This window comes from Diuraphis noxia, unplaced genomic scaffold, assembly GCF_037042655.1.
Source record: "Diuraphis noxia isolate RWA-SAM2 unplaced genomic scaffold, SU_Dnox_SAM2 contig0004, whole genome shotgun sequence".
Lineage (NCBI taxonomy): Eukaryota > Metazoa > Arthropoda > Insecta > Hemiptera > Aphididae > Diuraphis > Diuraphis noxia.
In genome coordinates this window covers 67,897,894-67,921,832 of record NW_028301714.1, presented here as the reverse complement: position 1 = coordinate 67,921,832, position 23,939 = coordinate 67,897,894, and the positions used below count along the sequence as shown (strand labels likewise).

Below are 23,939 nucleotides of genomic sequence, written 5' to 3'. Positions count from 1 at the left end.
TAAGGTCACGCGTGCGTTGCATTATAAAATATTGTTTTAAATTCGTAAACATAAAGCCACGTGGTTAGCATTATGCAGCGCATCGCTATCGACGCGTGCGAATCGCGTAAATTATGTAAATTTAAATATGCCCGTGGAAGCGGACCAGGCAGTCTCGACGTTATTCAGAATATCACGAAGTAAATTCTTAAAACTCTTGTACCTACCATCGAAACCGACATCATCCGGTATAATCTACCAGTATTATATACCGTTTATATCCGAGGGTAGCCACCACTGCAGTATTATTCATTTCCATGTTATATATTATGCAAATATGTATGTTATTAACAACGAATAAAACAATAATATAAAATAAGATTGTATATTATTGTAACAATTATAATATCTCCCCGACAAATGCTGTCCGAGGCATAATAAAAGCAGCACGGTTGTATCATCAACGGCTGCTTAGATACAAATCGCTATTCGAACTTCTGTTGTAGGCTGCAGTATTTCTTAGGTTCACGCAAATTACAAACAAATATTGAACTAAAACTTTATTTCGATAAAAAAAAAACTATTAAATTACATCTCAAACCTTAGGGAATAAATTGTACACACACACACACACACACACACATATAGTTATACATAGTTATAAATATATTATATAATATGTATAACTCTCTAAATTACGTATCACTCAAACGGTTTTGAATAATATTATGCGTAGGTAACTATATTTTTTACAAAGCTATTTAGTATCTATCCAAAGTATTAATCGGCGAGTTCACGCAATATTGGCCGCCGCGGATTGGACTTTTTTTTTCTTGGTAAATCACTACTTGGGGGACGTAGTGTTTTCACATTGCTTAGCCCCAAACATTGCTTAGCCCTTGGCCGGATTGGACTGGACGCCTACACTTTAACCTATTCGGTTATTACCTATGTTATTGTTTGACGATTCGTGGGTTTCCTAATAAATTTAAAAAATACCATTTTATTAGTCATTATATAATGTATTGGTTTACTCTTCGTGGACAAAGTTTTTCCCAAAGCATAATATGATAATGTGTATTAAGTATTTAATAGCTTTAATGCAAGCATACAGCTAGGTATACCTTATTAACAAAAAAAAAATAAAAAACGAAACCGATTAGAAATCTTTATATGTAAAACAACTTGTAATTATTTTGTAAGATGAAGAATTTTTTAGTAAAATAATCATTGTCTTTAAGGGTTTAATATTACTTACAGTCTTTTATGCAAATCGTTTTGTTAGTATATAAATTGAGATCAGAATTAATGTTAAAATTCAAATTTATGCATGCACTTCAATCTCCACAATCATTGTAACCCCTTGATCTCGGAAATATCTGTTCCCACTGTTATTGGTGACTCCAGAAGGAGTTAGTCTAAACCTAAAACCAAGCGTGGTGTCGTGATATACTAACTAACCCCCCCCCCCTTTTTGCATGTTATGAAATTTTATAAATAGATTTCACAATACTCCGTGTTTGAATTGTAGTAAATTTTATCTAGTTTTTTTATTTTTTTTTTTATAAATCTACAACATCATTTATAAAAAAATTCCTTAACAGATTGTACAATAAATTACTTGATAAAAATAAAATAAAAATTTTTTAAATGTTTATCTGCTTTGACTTAGAATCTGTTCATCAAAAATGTGATTAATGTTATGACAGATTTTTGGGTTATTAGGTATTAAGTTCTCAAATTGTATTTACCCACTGATGAATATAAATATTATAAGCTTTCACATTTTAAATGTACTAAAATAATGGTAGCTAAAATGTATAAATAAATGCGTTAATAAGAAAATACTGTAAAATACTGAAATTTATATTATAGCTCAGGCGTGTTATTTATTATTACGTAGCGTATAGGTGGGAAGAGGCTTAAGATAGTTGTTTGCAAAGAAAAATATATAAGGACAGTAGGTACCTGATGCGAATGTGTGGAAAAGTTAGATAAGCGATGGTGATGTGGTTTGACGGAAGAGGATTATTTTGAAAAGAATAAATGTATAAGTAATATGAACAATATAGAATAGGTATATAAAGCTATGTACTTACGCAGAAAAAATAAAGTTGGCGAACGAAAAAATTGAAAGACTTTGTTTAACAATTGAGAGAATACATTTATAACCTTGCAGCATACGTTATACAGTGAAAATCACTTTAAATCACTTCTTAATTTTTTTTAAATAAATTAGAGTGAGACATTGGAATTACAATTTAAAAAATCTGGAGAGAATGTATCATCGTTTACAAAAAGTTTTTTTCAATTATTAAAAATAATACAGACGTTTTCTTATTTTTCGCTAAAGTACCCATTTACTTCAAACGCTCTCAAAGTTGAAGTTTGAAGCAAATATTCTACTCTAAAACGTGACCACTATCACAAACAATGACATCATCGTAAGACCCCAATATATATAATATGTATATTATATATTATATTACACACACTCCACTTAAAGACTCTAAAACAATTCAATAATTGTTAGTTTTTGACTTGGATTACTTTTTCAATTTAAGGAATAACCGGATTTTACACTAAAATATGTTTTGCAAACTCTACGCATTAACAATTAGCGAGAAAACACAAAATATGTTCGTATATCACGTAATTGAATGGATAATATGAATGTATGTGCCGGGTCTGCTTATCTCCGACTTGTTGGAAATATACCAAGTTTATTATTTATTGCGATAAATAGGTTGGAAAATTTTAGTAACATTTGAAACTATTTAACAAAGTTGGTCAAGCAGAGCACACATGCGCCAGATGTGATTTTCTATGATCCGAAAAAAAATATTCAATTCAAAGAGATGTGACATGCGTTCTCCGGTCGAACCTCAATTTTCAAAACTTCAGTACATTATTATTATTTCAATACAAACATGGCCAACGCTGTACATGTCTGCAGTGTTAAATTTATGATGGAATCTTGGGACGTGCCGGTTCGACTGGCTGTAGGGTATGAGCAAAATGTACGCAATACCCAAATGTGAAATGTTAGGGATTGCCGCATATGGCGGATAGTATAAAATATAAATGTACAATAAATAGTAGGAATGCGTGAAACTATAATATAAATACATTTTGTTCCAAGTATCCTAAACTTTAAGTTTGAGAAAATATTATATGGATAGAACAATAAACTTAAAGTCGAGATCGTAGATACGGCTTAAAAAAAAAAGTTATCTAAAATTGAAATATTATACAATTAAAATCAATTTCTGAGACATGAACCGCTCAAGAGAAATATAAAGACCTTGTTAGTATATCACATATTACTTTTAGAAAGATAAACCGAAAATTTAATGCTCACTGATAGTGACTCTAATAAAAGAAGATTTGTCGTAATAATAGCAGGTTAACTTTATCTATGTTTAATCAAATTTTATTTTTTTTCATTATACTATATATATTATATTTACCCACAGTGACCTTTGTTTACATCACGAAATCAGTTTTTTTTTTTAAGTTAATACGTCGATAACTTATATAATATGAGGTACAACAGATTAAATATTAAAATAATAAACATTTTTTGATAGATTTATTATGCAATAATGAAAAGTTTTGTACTGGTGAGGGAGAATTTACTATATTTTTTAGAAATGTAGTAGTCAACTAACACATTTTATTTTCTTTATTTAGTCATAATTTTCTATACCAAACCCATATAAAATATAAAAACTATTACTATATTATTTTGTATGCTGTCATTTAATTTAATATTTTCAATTTATTGTATACTTATTAAAATTAATAATTTCAGCACGGTTCAATAAATTTAATTGGTTTTACAATAATTGATTTTTTTTAGTTAAACTGTCAAAACTTTTCGAGTAGAATGAATGTTTCTAAAGTTTCATAATATATTATAGTCCTATATAATGATTGGAAATTGTACACAAATAGAAGATATTTTAAAGTAATAATTTTTGTAAATAAATACTTTAATTAATCGGTTAATTTTTCAAGCAATTATAGATACTTAGCAGATTATACCATATTTACGAGTGATAACAATATATTACTATGTAAAACTATGGATTATTGTGTACGATAGATTAAAAAATACTCATACCTATAATTGATACAAAACATCAATCAATGATTAAATTAATATATTTCATTTTTTTAAATCGTTTTAATAATTTTTCTACCTTTTCCAGCTAGTTCTAAATTCTGTTTTAACTCAAATTGATATATAATTTTAATATTCAAAAGCTATGCAACAGTGTAATGCAAATTTAAATCATGTTAAGTGCCATGAACACATGAGTACGAATATAGGTGCGGTTAGAAGTACATAATATGACATACCTATATACTGTAATAGAAGATGCACTATTCAAAACCTTAAGGTTTTAATAATTCATAGTTTTATTAAAGTTATTATACATGATGTGTTATTATTCATTGGTTTAACGGCATAAATTATATAAATTACTGAAAAACTTAACAGTATAATCACTCACTTCGATGGCGATCTCAAAATCTTTCTTGTCGATAGTGCCGCTGGAGTTGACGTCTGAAACACACAAAAAATAACGGTTAATAATCGTCCAATTACATCGGGCAAGTGTTTGACAGTTATACGATAGCCCATAGACGTCATAATGAAAGATGACGATGGAGAAAGATTTTCAATGCTGGGCATCGCATTTGGGAACAGCTGGAGGACACGAGAGTGTATGTTTGGAAAAAAAGAGCATCGAAAATAGAGAAAAACGATATTCTACTTTTTTTTCAAGCATTTTGATTTAACATTTTACTGTCAAGTAATTTTAATTGTCTTGTAGAGTTATATAATCTAATGTGGAAATATTTTAAAAAAAGTTTAATTAATTACCAATAGTGAAACTCGGATGTATGTCATATTTATAATTTCCTATTTAAATAACTCCAAAGTAATAAACTGGTACATAATATATACAATATGAGTAGGCTCGTTTTTAATAACATATACCTCTAATACCTACGCAATTAATCAGGTTAAAATTTAATATTACCATTAACGAATGAGTAATGTTAGTTTACAGATTAAATTTAATGCTACCATTATTTGGTACAGTAAATATAATAAATAAATATAGTATAATAATAGATAAATCGTTGTTTCAGTTTATCAGATTATATAGCGACAATGTTTATACAAATAATTGATTTCTGAAACTATTGAACAATTGTATGTTTAACCCACTTTAAACTAAAATATTTAATAGTATGTTTTAGCTTTTAGATACATTTTTAGAGAAAACCCATAAAAAATTATATTTATTTTATACGTATATAAAAATATTTTCCAGTACAATAAGAAAACTACATTAATAAACTTTTTAATAGATCTGTGCGCATTATATTATATTATAAAGAATTTTTCAAAAAGTATTCAAAAATGTAAATTATAACATGTATCAAATTTTGCTGTAAGTTTGTTGTTTAATAATTAAATCTAATCGAGTTTGACAATATATGAATAGCCAATTTTTGATCAATTATTAGCGGTACCTACGTACACGTTTATATCCAAATCTAATATTTATAAAAAACTAACATGGTGTAGTGTAATTTAATATTTAAATCATTATATTTTAACAAAACGTATTGTCGTGTTAACGTATTTAAAATATTGTAATACTGGCTAATATGTTATAATAATTTAATAGGTGCCATGAATGTCGAAAATATTAATCACCAATCTTTATTTTTACTGACATTGAAAAGTCAAAGACCTACCTATAAAGTATATATAAACATCACCGGACTAATTTTCGAAATCAACGATAAATTATCACTTTTATTCATCTAAAATCTTGTTAAGAACCACTGAATACTGTTTGTAACATTATTCTATATGTGTTGTAATATTAATGTATTTAGCTGTAAATTAATTAAATATATTATAAACTGATACGTGTGTGACAACAGGCGAGTAGGACTCCCTCTCCATACGACTGCAGGTCTAAGGAATCCGCTGAATAAACCCTTTTGAACGGACGACCAGCTCGTATGCGGAGACTCGCACACGCAGCAGGCAGTCTTTGAGTAACGCATTACCATTACAGACCATTTCAGAGTATTCGTTTTATTGAAACATTATAACAATTAAATAAAGAATATAATATTGAGCCAAAGTAATTTCGTCTCGTTATTTTTTATTTGTTACGGAGTCGTTAAGTGCACATCCACAACAATCTTAATACAACACAGCAGAGTACCTATACAATACTGCAGTGCCTATTGGATATCTTTAGTCTTTACTGAATCTTATTCATTCATGGATAAATGCGCATTGATGGTTTCGTTATTTTAATATTTCATGCATAAATTACTTTTCATAATAAATTAATAGATTTTAAGAAAATAATAATGTGTATAATGTTCACTGTACACTATGCACTACTAGTTAATAAACTAAGTGATGAACTTTGCTGTTTAAATATTATAAGTTTTTGTATGGTTTGCAACCCTTATAACAATTCTACCAAAATTAATAAAGTTTAAGCAACGAATTTTTATATTATGGTGTTTAATGGTGTTTTTAACTTTATTTTATACTGTAAATTTGCATTAATTATGAGTGTCTTCCAAGTATGTTTATACAATAACGTTGAAATTAATTTACTTTTGTAACTAACAAAAAAATATTCTATAGAAAATGAAATAAAATCAGCATTAATCTATCTGTTAATTTAAAAGAGGTGTAGTGATACATTAATGGAAAATATATTTTCTATGAACAGTTTTGTTAATGATTTTTTAATATATATTATATATAGATTATGTACTTATAAAAAAAAATACGATGGTATTATGATAAAACTTTTTAAATATTTATACTCCATTATTGAATATGATTGATCGAAAGCACATTGAAAAGTGCTGTGTGTGCTAAATCGATATATTATTTTTTGCTATATATTCTGATACTAAACATTTTCTATGTTTTGTCATTATTATTTTTAATGTATCCAAAATAATCAGACTAGCCGGGTCTTTTTTCATTATTTATTCCTCTCTTGACATAATATTTATACAAAATTGTTATCAGGCTGCGGTATATTTTTTAAGATGATATAATAAATTAGTTAAGATAATAGTGAACATTTATTTTAAAATTAACATAATTTATTCGTGTGACATCAAAAAGCATACGCTATAAAAACGTCTGTAAATATTGACCTTTTCTTCAGTAAAAGCTGTTTAGCTACTGATAACGATAAATCTGTTAATCCAGTCCATTAATCTCTTTTGTTGGATTTTCGTCGACCATCTTCTTTGTGCGTTAGCCCGAATTTCAGATCTCTGTTGTAACTATAATATTATATGAGGTTGTGAAATGAACCGAAGAGACGACGACATTCGAAAGTCGGCATCTGGACCCGGCGTAGAACATGTAGGTACCGATAAAAACTGCAAAGTGTTCAGACGACAGAAACAATAATATAACCGAACTGCATTCTAGACAGAAGTGACCTGTGAATACTACGATCAGCTGTGTAAAAAAAAAATACTTTTAAAAAGTGTGTGATTAAGTGTGCAATAAATTAATATTAAGAACAAGTATGTATTAAAAACGCATCTAGAATACTTTAGTGTAGTGTAGATATTAGAATGCTTTTAAATGTTAAGAGAAAAAATGTAACTTTTTGTGTCAAGCTAAAATAAGCGATGGTTTTGAGTTTTCTTTATTAAGTTTAAAAATACGTAGTTGCATTTAGAAGATGCAAGAACTTATGGTGTAGGACTTGGTTTGTTTTTAGTGTAATTAGTTTTCTTCTGAGATATTATCTAGAGCTTTAAAAATTGTTTAACCAACACTAATATTTAATGATTTACACAATCATAGTGTAGCCAATTTAGACTAAGAAAACAATTGTTTCATGAATGTAAACAACTATTGTATCAGGAATGTAGGTAAACAACAGTCCTATGGTTGAAAATTTGATATTATCTTTAACAAATTGTTAATTTTTGTATCATCAAACGAAGTTGTTTGTATAAAATTAAAATATAATTTATTAAACACATTTAAAAAAAAACTGTCTGTTATTAAACGTTGACACAAACGTTTTGTATTTAAAATAAATATTAAACGCGTGTGGTAATAAAAGGGTTTAAAAAAAGTAATCGAGTAGGTACAAGAATACATAATATTATCGTTATTATGTAAATATAGCTGGTATAGTGATGGTATTCAACAAAACACTTTTCAACGCTAGCTCCCGCGAGAGGTGGTCTGGAATACCTGAGGTAACCTACGACGTCTGTCCCCGATGTACTTTTCGGTAAATGTTGAATGTCCAACGTTAAAACAGTCTACGAGTACCTTTGACCGGATGATCTCAGAGTGGCCATACAGTGTATTCTCGATCACTGGTCGCCGAGACATTACACTGTTGATCGGTCAAGGACACGTCACAGAGATCGTGTGTGACTGGCCCAAGATAATATTATGGTGTCTTGTCCAAACGGTTCCTCAGTAAGTTCAGAATTTCATATGTGCCCGTTCAAAGGATTCGAAAGGATCCTTTCGGGCTGTGACCATATTATATTATAATTATAGCTGAGCACGCTGCCTTGTTGAATTTATCGACTTCGTGAGCAACGTGGAGACAATAATAATACGCAATATAACTTGAGTTATTTTAGTTTTGGATGATTAGGTGACTTTATGCCTTTTATAAATACTTCGTAACTTTAATTTTCTCGTTTGTTCAGTGTTCATTAAGTATAAATAATAAATATATATATATATGTATAATATATATGAAATCATTGTACAAAAAGTAATAAAAGAAAAAAAAATGATGAATGATGGTTATCTAGAAATATATTAAAAAGTTTGAGATTTTTTCATACCCGCTACACTTGGTTACTTATAAATAGCTTCTATCAAATATTACGTTTTTATGTTATCATTATGTTAAATATCTTTTAAGTTCTGAAATAAAATGAGAAAAAATCATTTGAAGCATTTCGAAATTATTCGACAAAAACTCCATAGTTTTATGTATTTACACTTGGGAATGTGGATTATATTGGCAGTATAAATTTTGCTAATAACAAATACTGTGAATAAACAGAAAGATAAATAAATCTCTAGGGAAAGTTTCAATTTTATAAATCTTAAACTAACACTTTAGTATTTATACATAAATTATAGCATTTGGTTTACACGAGTTGACTTTATAGGTTTTTTGTTGTTGTTTTCTGTTTAACATTAAATACATTCATCATTACGTAAAAGTTTTTTTCGGTGGAAATATTTTGGCAGTTATTTAAATCTATATAATATTATATATTGATAATATCAAATATCTAAGACCTAAGTGATAAATTATAAGAATATCAATGTTCATAATTTAAGTGATATGCAAATAGATTCATAGATATCATTATTATGTCTGAAAAGTATATTTTTATAAATAATTAATAAATATTCGATTGTTATTTTATTAATTTACAATTAAACGCAAAAATATTCAATATATAATATTGAACATATTTTATAAATGAAATATTATAATAATTTTAATATACACAAAATAGAGACATTTAGTTGAATAATATAAAATTATACTATTGGGAGAAAATCAGTCATATAAATCTTTGGATGAGGTTAGTAGGTTAGTAGTTTTGACTTAGTAGGTATCTATAAAATTATCATATATTATACGTCACGCCGTAAGAGACCAGCTATAGTACTGAACGAATATAATAATTGTAAATTATATGATTAAATACTATTTGAAAAGTTTCTATAGGCATTTTCACAACTTTTCACTTATCATAGGTCATCTGTTGATAATAGAATGCTCATTTGTCTTAATAGTTATTCACTCATTAAGTACTAATTAAACTATTATATTATATAATGTACTTTATAATTTTATATACACGATGGAGTTTATGTTTGGACTTTATTAAGTATGTATTATTAAAAGTTAAAACCATAACACCGTTATAATAATTATATGTTAGTTGGAAACTGTTAGTTCCCGCATGTTAGTTGGATAAAGATAACAATAGGATTATATTATAAACCATAGTCCAGCCTTTATTTTTAAAGTTTTGTAAACACATATTTAAATGTATACCGCATATAGTATTTGAATAGTCGTGTAAAGTTTATAATAATGTTTGGTTTAACATACCTGGGTTTTAACCCTGGGTTTTAAGCTAAATTTAAACGAAATATTTATAAGTTAAAGACTTGAATGTACATCCACATTGTTTATTTTATAAGCGCGTTTCCTGTATCATTTTTGGATATATAAGTTAAGGCAATCAATAATTATGTTGGAATAGAAAACTATTTTTATTATGTCAGTACATTTCAAAACAAATGATTAGAGTAACGTTTAGAGCATTTATCGCAGAGAAATACACGCTAAGAATTAAAAATTTAAAAGTTTAAAAACAATTTTGAATTATTATTTTAGTCAAGGAGAGTAAAAGACTTGTAAGCTTTCTTTTGATTTAGTATAATTAAATTATTAGGTATAGACGTATTAATTAAGGTTAAATAAAACGAACGATCATTACAAATATCTACTGCTTGAATATCGACTTCTTGTCTGTAAATTCTATAGGTCATTCAATAATCTATAGTTTTTATTATTTATGTACCATTATTGCATTAAATTAAATTAAATTAACATTATATTATAATATCACTTTTCTCAATTTTCACCTGTCGTGGTAGTTATACTTATATAAATTATTATATAGTTTTATAAAATTAAAATGCTATGAAAATTAAAACCGTGTACCTATGTGACTGACATAATTTTGAACTTAATGTATAAATAATAAATATATTATAGACCTTAAATTATTAATTCGCTTATTTCACTTATTTCACGGCCATATAATATATATATAAATGTTTTAATTTTAAACCCAGAATTTAGAGAACCTAATGTAATTTAATCTTAAAAGTAGACACTTATAGTTACTAGTTGCACATACATACATATTATATAAAGTTTGTTAAAAAACTATATTATAAACACGTTCTATACATACAAATAATGAAATGCAGTAATGTTTCTTGAGAATACATAAAAGTATAAAAGAGTTTTATATCTGCAAATATTATTTTAATTTAATTTTATTTGTTTTACTTTGAACTATAAAATTTTTTTCTTATAACTTTGCACAATCTCTGTATATTTTTATCAAATAAATCATTGTAATCATTTTAAAGTAAATTTTATCAATTCTCTTTGTAATATCTTTAGTATAACTACACAAAATATGATGATATTACTATAGTATGGAATATCTCATTCCCTCCAAAGTCTAATTAAATTCAATGTTGTATACATGTTATTTTGTATTATTAAGGTGAAAGGAGGTTTATTTTTCTTTTATGGTAATCTGTAACTTATTTGATGTTAACTTTACCATTATTATTTAATATAAAAATATTTTCTGGACACTAAGCCACGTTTGTTTTATCAAAAACTAAATTATTGAACCATTGAGACTTTTTAAGTATAACAAATACAATATTTAAAAAAAAAATAAATATTTTTTTACTGCACTATACTTTGTTATTCTCAATTTTTTATTGGAGAATAATGTGATGAAAATTAATTTAAAACCGACATATTATTAGATATTAGAAGGCGAACAGTCAAAGAAACTCAAAATGAATATGTTAATAAAATAAAATATATGTAGACAGTAGCACTAAACATCCATGAATTAATTACCGAGTTAAACATTTAATTGAGTTATTACAATCTAGACGGGTCTATATTGTATAATATTATAACCATATATGTATATTCTATTTTAATCACTCATATTATATGAGGCGATGAGCTTAAAATTTCTGTATTTGGGTTTTTTTACTAGGACAGGTTGAAAATGGTTTGTATATAAACATCATGTAACCATTAATTCATTACTTATAATAATAGAATAAGCACTAAACAGTGAATTTAGAATTTATATGTTCTGTTGAAGCTCAGAACTTCAGTAGAGTCTAAACATCTTAAGCCTCTAGATAGAGTAAAACAATAGTTAATAGACATCAAAATATGACAAATATTATAAACTATATTATTCGTATACTCGTATGGTATAAGTCTTTATAACATAATTCCATCAGTAGGAAATGGCTAGGAAACCATAATTACTAGTTATTACCATAATATATTATAAATTATTTGTTGAAAATATGCATATACAGTGGTTTGATAAGCAGAAAAATATATTATTCACTACGCGTGCTACCCAGTACTCATGATGTTGAGCAGAACTTAGATTTGTTTATAATATGTATTATAAAGAATAGAAAATGTTCATCTTGATAAGATTCAACAGAATTAAGATACTATTAAATAACTTAAAAAGTTATGAATAACGATCACTTCAAAATTATCTTATGATATTAAAAATTCATATTACAGGTAGGTAGCAGGTACCACACTTTAACTCGTTATGTCACGAGAATATGGTATTAAAAATTCTGAGAAAAGTTTTTGTAAGGGACACAAGAATTCTTAAGTTAGAATATTCGTCAAAATTAAATAATATTTAATTAAGACAGATACAGCTCGCAATTCAATTTTAATGTAGGTAGTTGAGTAGTTCCAAGATCTGTCATCAAAACTCGGAGTTATAAGTGATTACCACGACGAATAAAATGTATATTATCTATAATACTATTGAAAATATTAGATATACCTATAGAAGTAATTTAAGAAATTGAATTTGTTTTCTTTTAATGCTCTTAATCTGTAAATTATGGCTAATAATCGTTTGAAGGTTTATTATTACAGGTTACAGCTGGTTAGAACATGTGTATGTGTGAAGAGAATTCGTTACTAAAACCCCAAACGATCACCCAGCCAGGAACTAGTGACACAAACTGATGCTTACACTTAAAACACGTTTCATATATGATACAAGCACCGTGACAAATTGCCATCTTTAAATATAAGGCTATCATAATGTTCTACTAAAAATATAGTTTATTAAGAATTTTTGCAATAATTAATTCACATATTTTCGTCAAAAACATTTGGATACATATCACATGTGAATAAATTTATTCATATAAAATATACATTGTGCATATAGATTCTATAAATTTTATTATTCAATTTTATCAGAATGATTTTTTAAATTGGATATAACTATTTACTGGTTTAATGAAAATATTGAATTTTATTATTTTTAAGGCTACCCTTTTCAACATAATTATTAGACAAGAATTTATGTATTGGAAAATGAAAATAATAGTTTATTATTTTCAATTCAAGGTTGAAATATCTCATATTTATCAGAAGAAAAGAAATCATTATTATGTATATATGTTTTATAGTAAGCACATAATGCATGATTTGGAAAATAAACTCAATGTTAAGTAGTAAGTACTATAGAGTATAGGTTATAAAAAATGATGTCATACATATCTTATATTATAATAACTGGAAAAAGAACGAATAAAAATAAACATATTTACCGAAGAAGACATTGAAGACGTACATGAGCTTGTTCTTTCTGAATTGTGAAATTGAAGACATTATTATTTGCTTTCTGGAGTTTTTCTTGAGTTTAATCTAAAGTAATAAAAATCGTAATGTTAAATAACAGAATTTTTACATCAAATTAAATAAAACACATTATTTGATCCGTCCTATAAAATTTTCAAGCACAAAGATCAGGGTTCATTGTAGTAGTGTACCATAATACCACAATGTAAAGATAAATAGCTGGTAAGGAGGGAGCTATTGACGTGTTCACGGAAAAAATATAAATACTTTTAAATACCTATTAAATCAATACACAATACATATTATTCATTGAATATAGAATAATTACTGTTTCAGTTTTAAGACATAATTGTAAAATTCAAGTTTTTTGTAGAATCTTAGAAATCGTTTTACACGGTCCAATAAAAAATGTGTACTTTAACACTTCTATACTTGAAGTAAAGTGTCTTTAATATCTATGTGATTGACAATCACGACATCAGTTTGTATTGTATTTCTGGTTTTCCGTCTAACAAATCTGACACACGCAAAATTAACTGATATCTATGTACTATGTTATCTAAAGACTAACGTCTGTTACATACAGTATATGTATAGGTACAAGGAAATATAATTATTAAATCATAAAACTAATAAAAATTTGTATTTTTGTTTTTGTTTTTTTTTTTGTTTTTAAGTCGCTTTAATTTTTCCCCTATGACGAGCCAATGCGATCGCCTGGTTCATTTTTTCAAAACATTCTATACCGTTATTCGCTCTTAATATACCTTTTACAGATCTCGTTCCAATTTTCAGCAAAATTATATGAAATGCATGGCAAGCCAAATGGGCTTTATCACTGCCAAAATTCGCCTAAGGGTATAAAAGCGTATCGCCCACAATTACATCTCACACATGACTTCTGAGAACTGAAAATATCCAGGAACCTCGTAGGTAGAAGACTTATTATCCCGTATACGCATCGGGTAAAACATTTTCCTAAATCATTTCATTTGACTTTCCTCCAATTTGTCACATCTTTATGTAATATGTACCTATCATACGTTTAAATTAGCTTTCCAATTAAAAATATATTTTGATTTTAATTTTTGATCCAGTTTTTTTGTAACTAAATTTCTGTGCTATAATATTTTATACAAAAGAAAAAATTTAAGGTTTAAACTGTTTTATTTAAAACGAATAAATTACCAAATCAGTTTTGAACATAAGCACATAACTATATAACCATTTAAAAGTAAACGTAATTATAATAAAATAACGAAAACATTGGACATCGGTTTATTAACAGAATTAGTATGTAGAAATAATTTTAATATATCATTCTTGTATGTCACTGGAAACATAATTCACTTATTCATTTTAAAAATGTCCACAGTGGGAAGATTTCTAGCGACAATGGTCCAAATAGTTTATATTGTATTTCATACTACACACGGTCAAAACTTTTGGCGGCTGATGCAAAATTCATTAGTAGTGCTTTGTCATCTAAACACAAAAAAGTTTCCAAAAGGTCGTGAGGTAGTGTTTTTGAATTTTAAATTTCACGACAGCCGGATGCGAAGCCTTCACTTCCGAATTCCGTTTAGCCCTCGGGTGCGTGTTTGGACATCCGGTATGCAAAATTCGTCGGAAAACAATCTTTCGACCTCCAGTGTAACAAAAATGTCATCGTATATTTTGGTGCCTAGGTAATATATATTAATAAAAAATAATAAAATACACCCTTCACGCCAGATGATAGATTCATTGTGGTTTTATTCTCTTCTGGCAGTACGGGTTTGAAAAATGGCATGTCGAAAGGCTTCATGATAATAATATTAGCATTTATAAGAGATTTGGTGATTTTTATGACGCTGTCGGACGATGAAAAGTAAAACGAAATATTATTAAAATGTTTGATACGTTTACAATATCATTGAAATATTTGAGTTCTGAAAAGTGATCAATATAATATTATAATGTATAAATTGTCAGCTGATTTTATTTATGTTTATCGATTAGAATTGTAAACAAAAGACACAATACGCCGAAATAATATAATTTATAAAACAGGGTCATCCGCAAAGGGGAACAACAAGGTAATAAAAAAATGTATTATATCATGCTAAAATGTATACGAATATTATAGTATTCTGGTATTCATGAGCTAGGCAAGTTCAATAGTATATACAAAAAAAAATATTTGAAAATTTCACAAAGTTCACAAATTTTAGATTATAGGGGAAATGATCAAACATAATACGATACACAATAAACTGATAAGCCAGATCATATTTTGTATTGTTTCAAAATAGTGATAACCATTAATAATACAAACACAATTAACCTAATTAATAATATGGTAATGAAATGATAATAATTAATGGTTATCATCAGATTTTAATGAAATAGTATTTCCTCCAATGCTGTTCACTATAAACCGTTTAAAATACATTTTATTAATAATAAGCTGTTGTTACCAATTATAATGGTTTTAATATTGAAAAAAAAAACAGTAAAATATGAATTTTTTGAATTATATTGAAAGGGGGATTTTAAATATTTGGCACAGAAAGTGATACAATGCGTGATCATGATTTAGAAAAGATGTGTTATCATAACAACATTGTAATATTATATTAAATTTATATAAATGCATATAATATTATAAATATATTCACGATTAAATAAAAAAAAATAATATGTTATTTTAAACAGTTATCCTGCACAAGTACTTTTACCTACTTCGATAAGACCTTTAAACTATTCGGACAATTTTTGAAAAACTTATGCGCGTTTTCATGACATCATTTCGTTTCAAAGAAAATTAATAAGGTAGGTACTGAAAATGATTTTTAGTACCAGGTAACATAAAAAGTTATATTCTAAGTATATGTTGTTAAAAGTTTTAAATTTTGATTAATTGAATTATAAACTTTTTATTTGTTTAATTTAAATATGTACCTATTGTTGGTAGGTACATAGTTTAGTTTCAGGATCGAGTTAAGATGTAATTTTGAAAAAAAATTAATATCCATTATAATATGTCTATAATTATTATTGAATTAAAATATTTTTAAATTCACTGAAATATAAAGATAAGTTGTTTTGTGGTTATATTATTATGATGTTAAGATCATGTATTATGAAAATATATAATGTTATTTATAAGTAACATAATATACTATATATTTCTACTTAGCTGGGCTTATAATAATATATTATTTTTAAAGTTCAAATTTATGAGTTTTATGTTTAAAATTGTATACATCAGGTCAACAATATTGGTATCTCGGATATAATTCACCGCTTGGGGAAATTTTGATCATCATCCACCCTATCGCTGTAACCTTATCTTATAATGTGGTTTAGCCACAATAACTGTCCAAACTCTACAATAAAGTACATCAGTTTTGTCTGGGCAACGTTCATTTTCTGTGCTCCTATTCAAAGAACTCCCCCCTCCACGAACCGTGGCCTAACCTATATCTCGTCCATTCATTGCGTCAGTAACACCCTGTAAATTTTTTGGGTAAGGTCTGAATAAATAATGAGTAATAGAGGGTTTTCGCACGACCGAATATCATCGAACTCGTCACGTAATGCCTAGTTTTTGTACAAAATTCAATAACCCTGTTAACCTTTTGGATAATACATATGCGTGTGTTTGGGTGAAAAAACAATTTTGGAATATTGTTTTAGTACGGAAATATTTGAAACATGTTTTGTATGTTGATTTACAAAATTAAATATATTATCGTATCGGTATTAAAAAAAACACACACACATATGAATTTAAATGTACGTATATGAAAACAATGGTTATTTTAACAACGTTATATGTAATCTATCTGTTGATCACAAAAGGTTTTTATAATTTACAATATGTAGGCAGCCCAAATAGAGGTAAAGCCGGTAAAGGTATACCTAATAATAATTTTATATTATCTTTGATAATATAATAGTGGAATTTGATTAAAATTACATTTAAAGGATTTATATGAAAATACGGTACCTAGTACCTACCTGCGCATAATATAGAAAAGATATTTTAATATTTATTTTATGCCTACCCAAACACCTATGACGTATATGGTATTTTGACATATTTGTATATAATTTATTTATAAATATTATACAAAAGGTTAAACGTATATTGTATCAATTATTTGAAAAACGTGTGAACTACCCCCATTATATTATGTAATTATTATAAACTATTTGTTTCTAAAAATGATATAAAACCATAATAGGAATATAAAATAATATTATAAATTATAAAACATTTCAATACGTTTTATTGGAGTAATAAAAGGTACATATTACAACCACTCATAGAATGGAAATATTGAACCCAAACAATACACTTGTCATGAGTTACGACTTATGACAGTTCAGTTTGATTAATTTTTTGAAAACTTTATGTGAAAAACAAATAATTCAATATTTTTAACTAATAATATGTTATAAAATTTGTACTAGACACATAAACATAGTTTTTTATACAAAATATTTGATACATATTTTTTAAAAGTTAAAATCAATTAAAAAAATATTTTAATAAATTAAAATGTTAAACATCCATCAAATAACTATTTTATACTTCATATAACATTTATAAATGGAAAATATAAATTTATCATCCAGTAATCTGGGAATTTTTATTTTCTTTGAATTTAAAAAGTTGGTTTAAATAATATAGGATTATATAATTACTTCACTGTAATATATATTTTATAATCAAATTTCAGGAAAACAAAATTTGTTGTGATGTGCTGATGTAGAAATGCAGTATTCTAAATTTATACACACATTTAGAAATAACATCGTAAAACGTTGTCATCTGTCGTATCATCACATCAAATATCAAAAGTGAATTTAGGTTTTTATAAAAAAAATACGAGTATATGATTTTACTGTAAGACTGTATCAGTATCACTAACGAGTAACGAGTGGATTTTCTGAAGATAAATCGAAAGAAGTTTTGAATAAAATCAAATATAATAATACAAGCCGTTCTAATAAGAACATCCATCAATTTATTTCAGACCATACAAAATCATATAATACTTGACCATAAAGTCAAACAGAAAAAAATAAAAATAAATAGTTTTTTTTGGTTCATATGTTGAAATATATTTTATTCAGGAATTATGAAGTAACGCACAAAAGACGCTTTTCAATATCAGATATGGCCTTGTATATATTTTTATGTATTTTCGAAAGTCATTGAGGTTTCTAAAATATTTACACTGAATTTTAAAAGTTTTGCAAACACAATCCAAAATTATTTTCATTATTATAAATTTATATAATGATATGAATGATATGATGTAATTATTGGGCTTCATAAAATATTAAATACAATATGTAATAAAAAAACATAAGAAAAATGAGCATAACAGTTAAAAAAACATCATTAATCATAAAGTATTTTCAGCTTAAATTTTAATTCTTATTATATTATTATGCATTAGAGATTAAAAACGTCTGCAACATCAAAATGTGGGTGTAAAAACAAATGCGTTGGGATATAAATATAGATTATTTAAACTTCAGGTGGAATCAGTGGAATGAGCGCATACAGAATATTTTAGCATTCTAATTAGAAAATTATACCACAAGTTTATACATATCTCAAGTATTTTAGACGTGATACTGTAAAAGAGAATATATTTAAAAACGGCTTAGGAGTTCAATCATCATAAGCTTAGTAAATTATTTTAATTTTAGAGCGCATTATAGTTCGATGGCAAACATTTGCAAATTGTGTGTATTTTTTTTTTAAATCAATAAATTCAAACTATTTTAAACTCAAAAGTCCATAACGACAATTATACAACGGGTATACGATTTCGAGTACAGTCGTATTATGTATTAAACTATAATAATTATAAACAATATTATTCGAGTTAGTAAAATTATATGAGCTTGGTGTTCTGCACTGTTCAAGAACAACAGATGTTTATTCACTAGCTATAAACTCATAATTCCATTTAGTTTTGTTCTCAAAGAAATGGCTTTTAAATCATACTTTCTCATAATAAAGGGTATATTTTTATTTTTATTTCAATATTTTTTCCGCCTCAAAATCCACGAAAAAATCAAGCAGCTGCACTGCAGTTCAGTGGTGCCCGACCCATATATTAGGTGCAGCGACCACGGGGAATGGTAAACTCCTACAAAAGATAGTGTTAACTCCTACAAAAGATAATGTTAACTCCTACAAAAGATAGTGTTAACTCCTATAATTGATAGTGTTAACTCCTACAAAAATATCAGTCTTGCAATATGTTAACACATAAAATAAAAATGGTTTGAAAAATATAATAAAAATGTTAATAAAACAATAATCATTATCATTTACGTTTAAAACAAAATTTTTAAAATATAATAAAAGTGTTAATAAAATAATAGTCATAATCATTTAATTCTAAAACAAAATATGTTTGAAAAAAATAATAAAAATGATAATAAGACTATAGTCATCATTATTTAATCCTAAAACAAAAATTGTTTGAAAAATATAATAAAACAATAGTAATAATCACATACGTTTAAGATAAAAATTTCCATGTAGGAGATTACAATATCTTTGATTTTCAGGTAAAAATTTTAAAAGGTTATTAGTGTAGGAGTTTACATTTATTGATGATTCAGGTAAAAAGGTTATTCGTGTAGGAGTTTACATTTGGCCGCGACCACGATTCCATTAAAGATTTTATAGGGGATGGGTGTCCATGCACATGAGTGACTGAGTAATTATTAAGAACATTAAAACTCGCTGTACATTAGTAATACGGGGAGAAGAATATTGAAAGAAAAATATTTAATAAATTTGATGGGTGGGAAGGTAAAAATCGTCTCGCTACACCTGAAAAATATATCTAGGGCGACATTGGTGCAGTTGGTAGTAGGGGGTAAGTACCTATGTTATAGGTAAGTGCTCGGTAGCCGAATTCGATAGGTTTTTTTTTTATTGATTTCAATAATTTACATTAACGATATCAACCTAAATGCGCTAATTTCATTGAATGCCACAGAACATAACATCTTTAAGCTTGAACTTAAGAAGTTTGATACAGGTAATTTTAATGAAATTTAAATCGTATACCCACCACCAATATTAAAATGCGCATTCAAAGTAACTTTTATAGACTGTCCTACGACACAGTACCGTTGTTATAGTAATCATATTGTGTAATAAAAAAACTACATAAAAATAAAATATAATAATAACGGTCTCGTGCGGCGGAAAACAAATGAAGCAACAGTTATAGAAACAAAATGTTCATGGCGCGTATAACGAAGATGGAACTTTCACTGCGATGGAATATCTTTATTTTTATTTTTGTGGTGTCAAGTTTACGAAGAAAAGCCATTCGATTGTTTTCAGGACATAATATTTATAACGCAGGAGTATACGAGGATAAATATTTCGAGTACCTATACCTACCTAATTATGTTTTTGTATAACGGCGCAGCAGATATCAGACTTGAAATAATATAACGAAAGCTGTGGTAATGGTGTAAGTAGGTATAGTTATTGTCTTTCGACCATTTCCGTTAGAATGCGGGGCAACAACAGCCCGAGCGATTCATTCCCGCGCAGCCGAACGAACGGTTTTTAACAAACAATATTTACGGTCGTGAGCCTGGACCTATACAGCTATATTATATATATATATATATATATATATATATATATAGACACAGAGCTATATATGCGATGTACTCCGCTCGCGGTTATATTGCAAAGGCTCGCAAACCGGTGACAGCCGGGCCAAGTTGGAGAAAATTAAAAACAGACGAACGCCCGTGATTAACGAGCAGCCACCTATATATATATACACACGGACATAATGTGTATATTGTGTCGTGTGCGCGTATATATTATTATTGAAGGATGATCGTTTTTAACGGGCGCACACTTGTTATGTGTCATCGGCCGGAACAAGTCGCTCGGGGAATATTTATCGACGCGATCGCCACCGGTCCCCCCTCCTACTCCTCCTCCTCCACCACTGCGAAAACCCGCAGTCGACGTGTCCCACCCGCACCCTCTAATAATGACGTGTTTATATTATTATTATTATTATTATTATATACACATAGACTGCGCGTGCATATACGTACCCGCGGGTCATCGCGGCGGCGGTCTTTTGTCTTTAAACAATTTCGCGCTGACCACCGGCCGGTCCTGACGTATATAATATATATATATATATATATGCTAGCCACACGTCGTACTTTACATAATATTATTAGTGCATATTATACGGATACGTATACATACATATATATATATATATATATATAGAGTTACGTGCCCTGGGACCCGTTAATTGTGCCGATATGGCCGAATATCATCACGTTCGCGGCACCGACGAAATATTCATCGATTACTCGGGATTATTGCAGATAATAATATGTATCGTGTAAATAGTAGTAATAATAATAATAATAGTATATTGTAGGTTTGGTATTAACCTTTCTCGTGGACAACGGTAAGTAGGACCTACTCCGTATTATTAAGCGCACACCACGACGTGTCTATAACAGCGGTTCTCAAACTTGTTTTTTGACGTACCACTTAAGTATATTATCAATCAGTCGCGTACCACTGATGGTTATAAATATCGACAATATCAACGATTATATACCTATACGATATCTTATTTATTGACGTATTTTCCGTGAAATCTAACCTTTAATATCTGAATATTAAAAAAAACACACGACTTTGTAAAATCATCGCTACGCTAATAATCCAATATTTGTTTTTAATTTTCCATCCTATCACCGTGCGGCCTCTCGCGTACCGCTAGTGGTACACGTACCACAGTTTGAGAACCGCTGTTCTATAATATTATAATGTAGGTATATAGATCCCTCTAATTGCACACCTACTAATAATAATAATCTATGCATATTATTGTACAATGTGCATAGGTATCAAATAAAAATATCGATTAAAAAAAAAGAACGTAATAATTATATTGTAGCCATATATTTCAATTGAACAAAAACTTTGATATAATTGTACCGGAGTTCAAACCATGTTATCAGGTATCACCTGCGTGATGCCACGACAGATACTGCAAGAGTGCAGCGATTTAAATGCCCCAAAAATCATTTGAAAATCAAAATTCTTAAAAATGACTAAATCACACTTTAAATTCGACTAGTAAAACAATCCATGTGAGACAGTGTGTAAAACGTCTAACTCGTCGTGATAAAAGACTAACCTGGTAAATTTTCACATTAAATCCAAAAAAAAAAACCCTTAAACCTTAAAATTCATAACCGATTCTTCCGAAGGAAACTTCTTCGTCTAAAATTCTATCTGGGATTATTATCATAATAATGTATGTATAAACAATTGGTTTGTCCTTCAATAATATATGATAATAACAATCTACTTTGGGAATCCCAATGTTTAAGCCATGGGTTGGAAGTGCAAATCTTTATGTTGGGGATGAAGTAAGACCATGGATATTTTGAGCTCAGGGGACATCTGAGAGATGCCGAAAAATAGTATAATAATTTTATGATTATATAAGTGCATATTCTGTACGGTATAGGTCATATAACTATGGACTTTAAATTTATATCAAACTATTTGTCAGACCTCCACAATGTGCATACAATTGTTTTATTTTAATTCTATGTTATTATCAACTGACCAAACGAAACACAAATAATTTAGTATGATGATGCGATTTTAACGTTACAATTTTTAGGCAAAAGTTATGTTTCCAGCCATGATTATGTCTATACCCCATCTATACAGAATTAACCATTTATCAATTGATTTGATTTATTTCTTTTATCGTGTATTACTATATCTTTACAATGCATGTAGTTTCTATTTGTGCACATCACAGTTTTTCTTCAAAAACGAAAACCTTAAAGATACCTACGACACAAATTGGAGAATGAGAAAAAGTTCTTTTTTGTTTTTACGAGCACCGTAGACGTACTACGTAACCAAGCAAGTACTGCTTAGAACTTGTAACAAATAAATTAATGAAAAACGATAAAACTTTTATTATTACTCCACCAATTTTCAAAATGTACTAACTTATAAAGTATAAGAATTTTTAAAAACATTGAGTCATCGTTTAACCGATATTTTTCATTAAAAGTATAAAAATATTTGTACAGTAATATTATTTCTTGATGTATACTGAAATAAAATTAAAAAAAACTAAAAATACGTAACACATAAAATATAAGAAGAAGAATTTGTCTAGGTATACAGGGTATTACAGTACTATTTAACAAATATAGTAATATTTGTAATGTAAATTTGTTAAATAGTCCCATTACACCTTATATATAAAACTTAATAGTTTACATTGTGTTTAAGAATAATTATTTACTACTAATGTTGCTAAAAATACCAATTAAATATTAGGC

At 27.7% G+C, this 23,939-nt stretch overlaps 1 protein-coding gene across 1 annotated transcript in view; it reads right to left on the bottom strand.

Moving 5' to 3' along the window:
- The window catches only part of LOC107167664 (Sarcoplasmic calcium-binding protein 2), an 88,140-nt gene that overhangs the window by 24,754 nt on the left and 39,447 nt on the right, over positions 1 to 23,939 (bottom strand). Inside the window, exons 2-3 of the mRNA XM_015516818.2 lie at positions 13,508 to 13,604; positions 4,500 to 4,552 (exon numbers count right to left, since the gene is read on the bottom strand). Coding sequence (XP_015372304.1) covers positions 4,500 to 4,552; positions 13,508 to 13,568 — 114 coding nt within the window. The 5' untranslated portion in view covers positions 13,569 to 13,604. The remainder of the gene's footprint in view (positions 1 to 4,499; positions 4,553 to 13,507; positions 13,605 to 23,939) is intronic.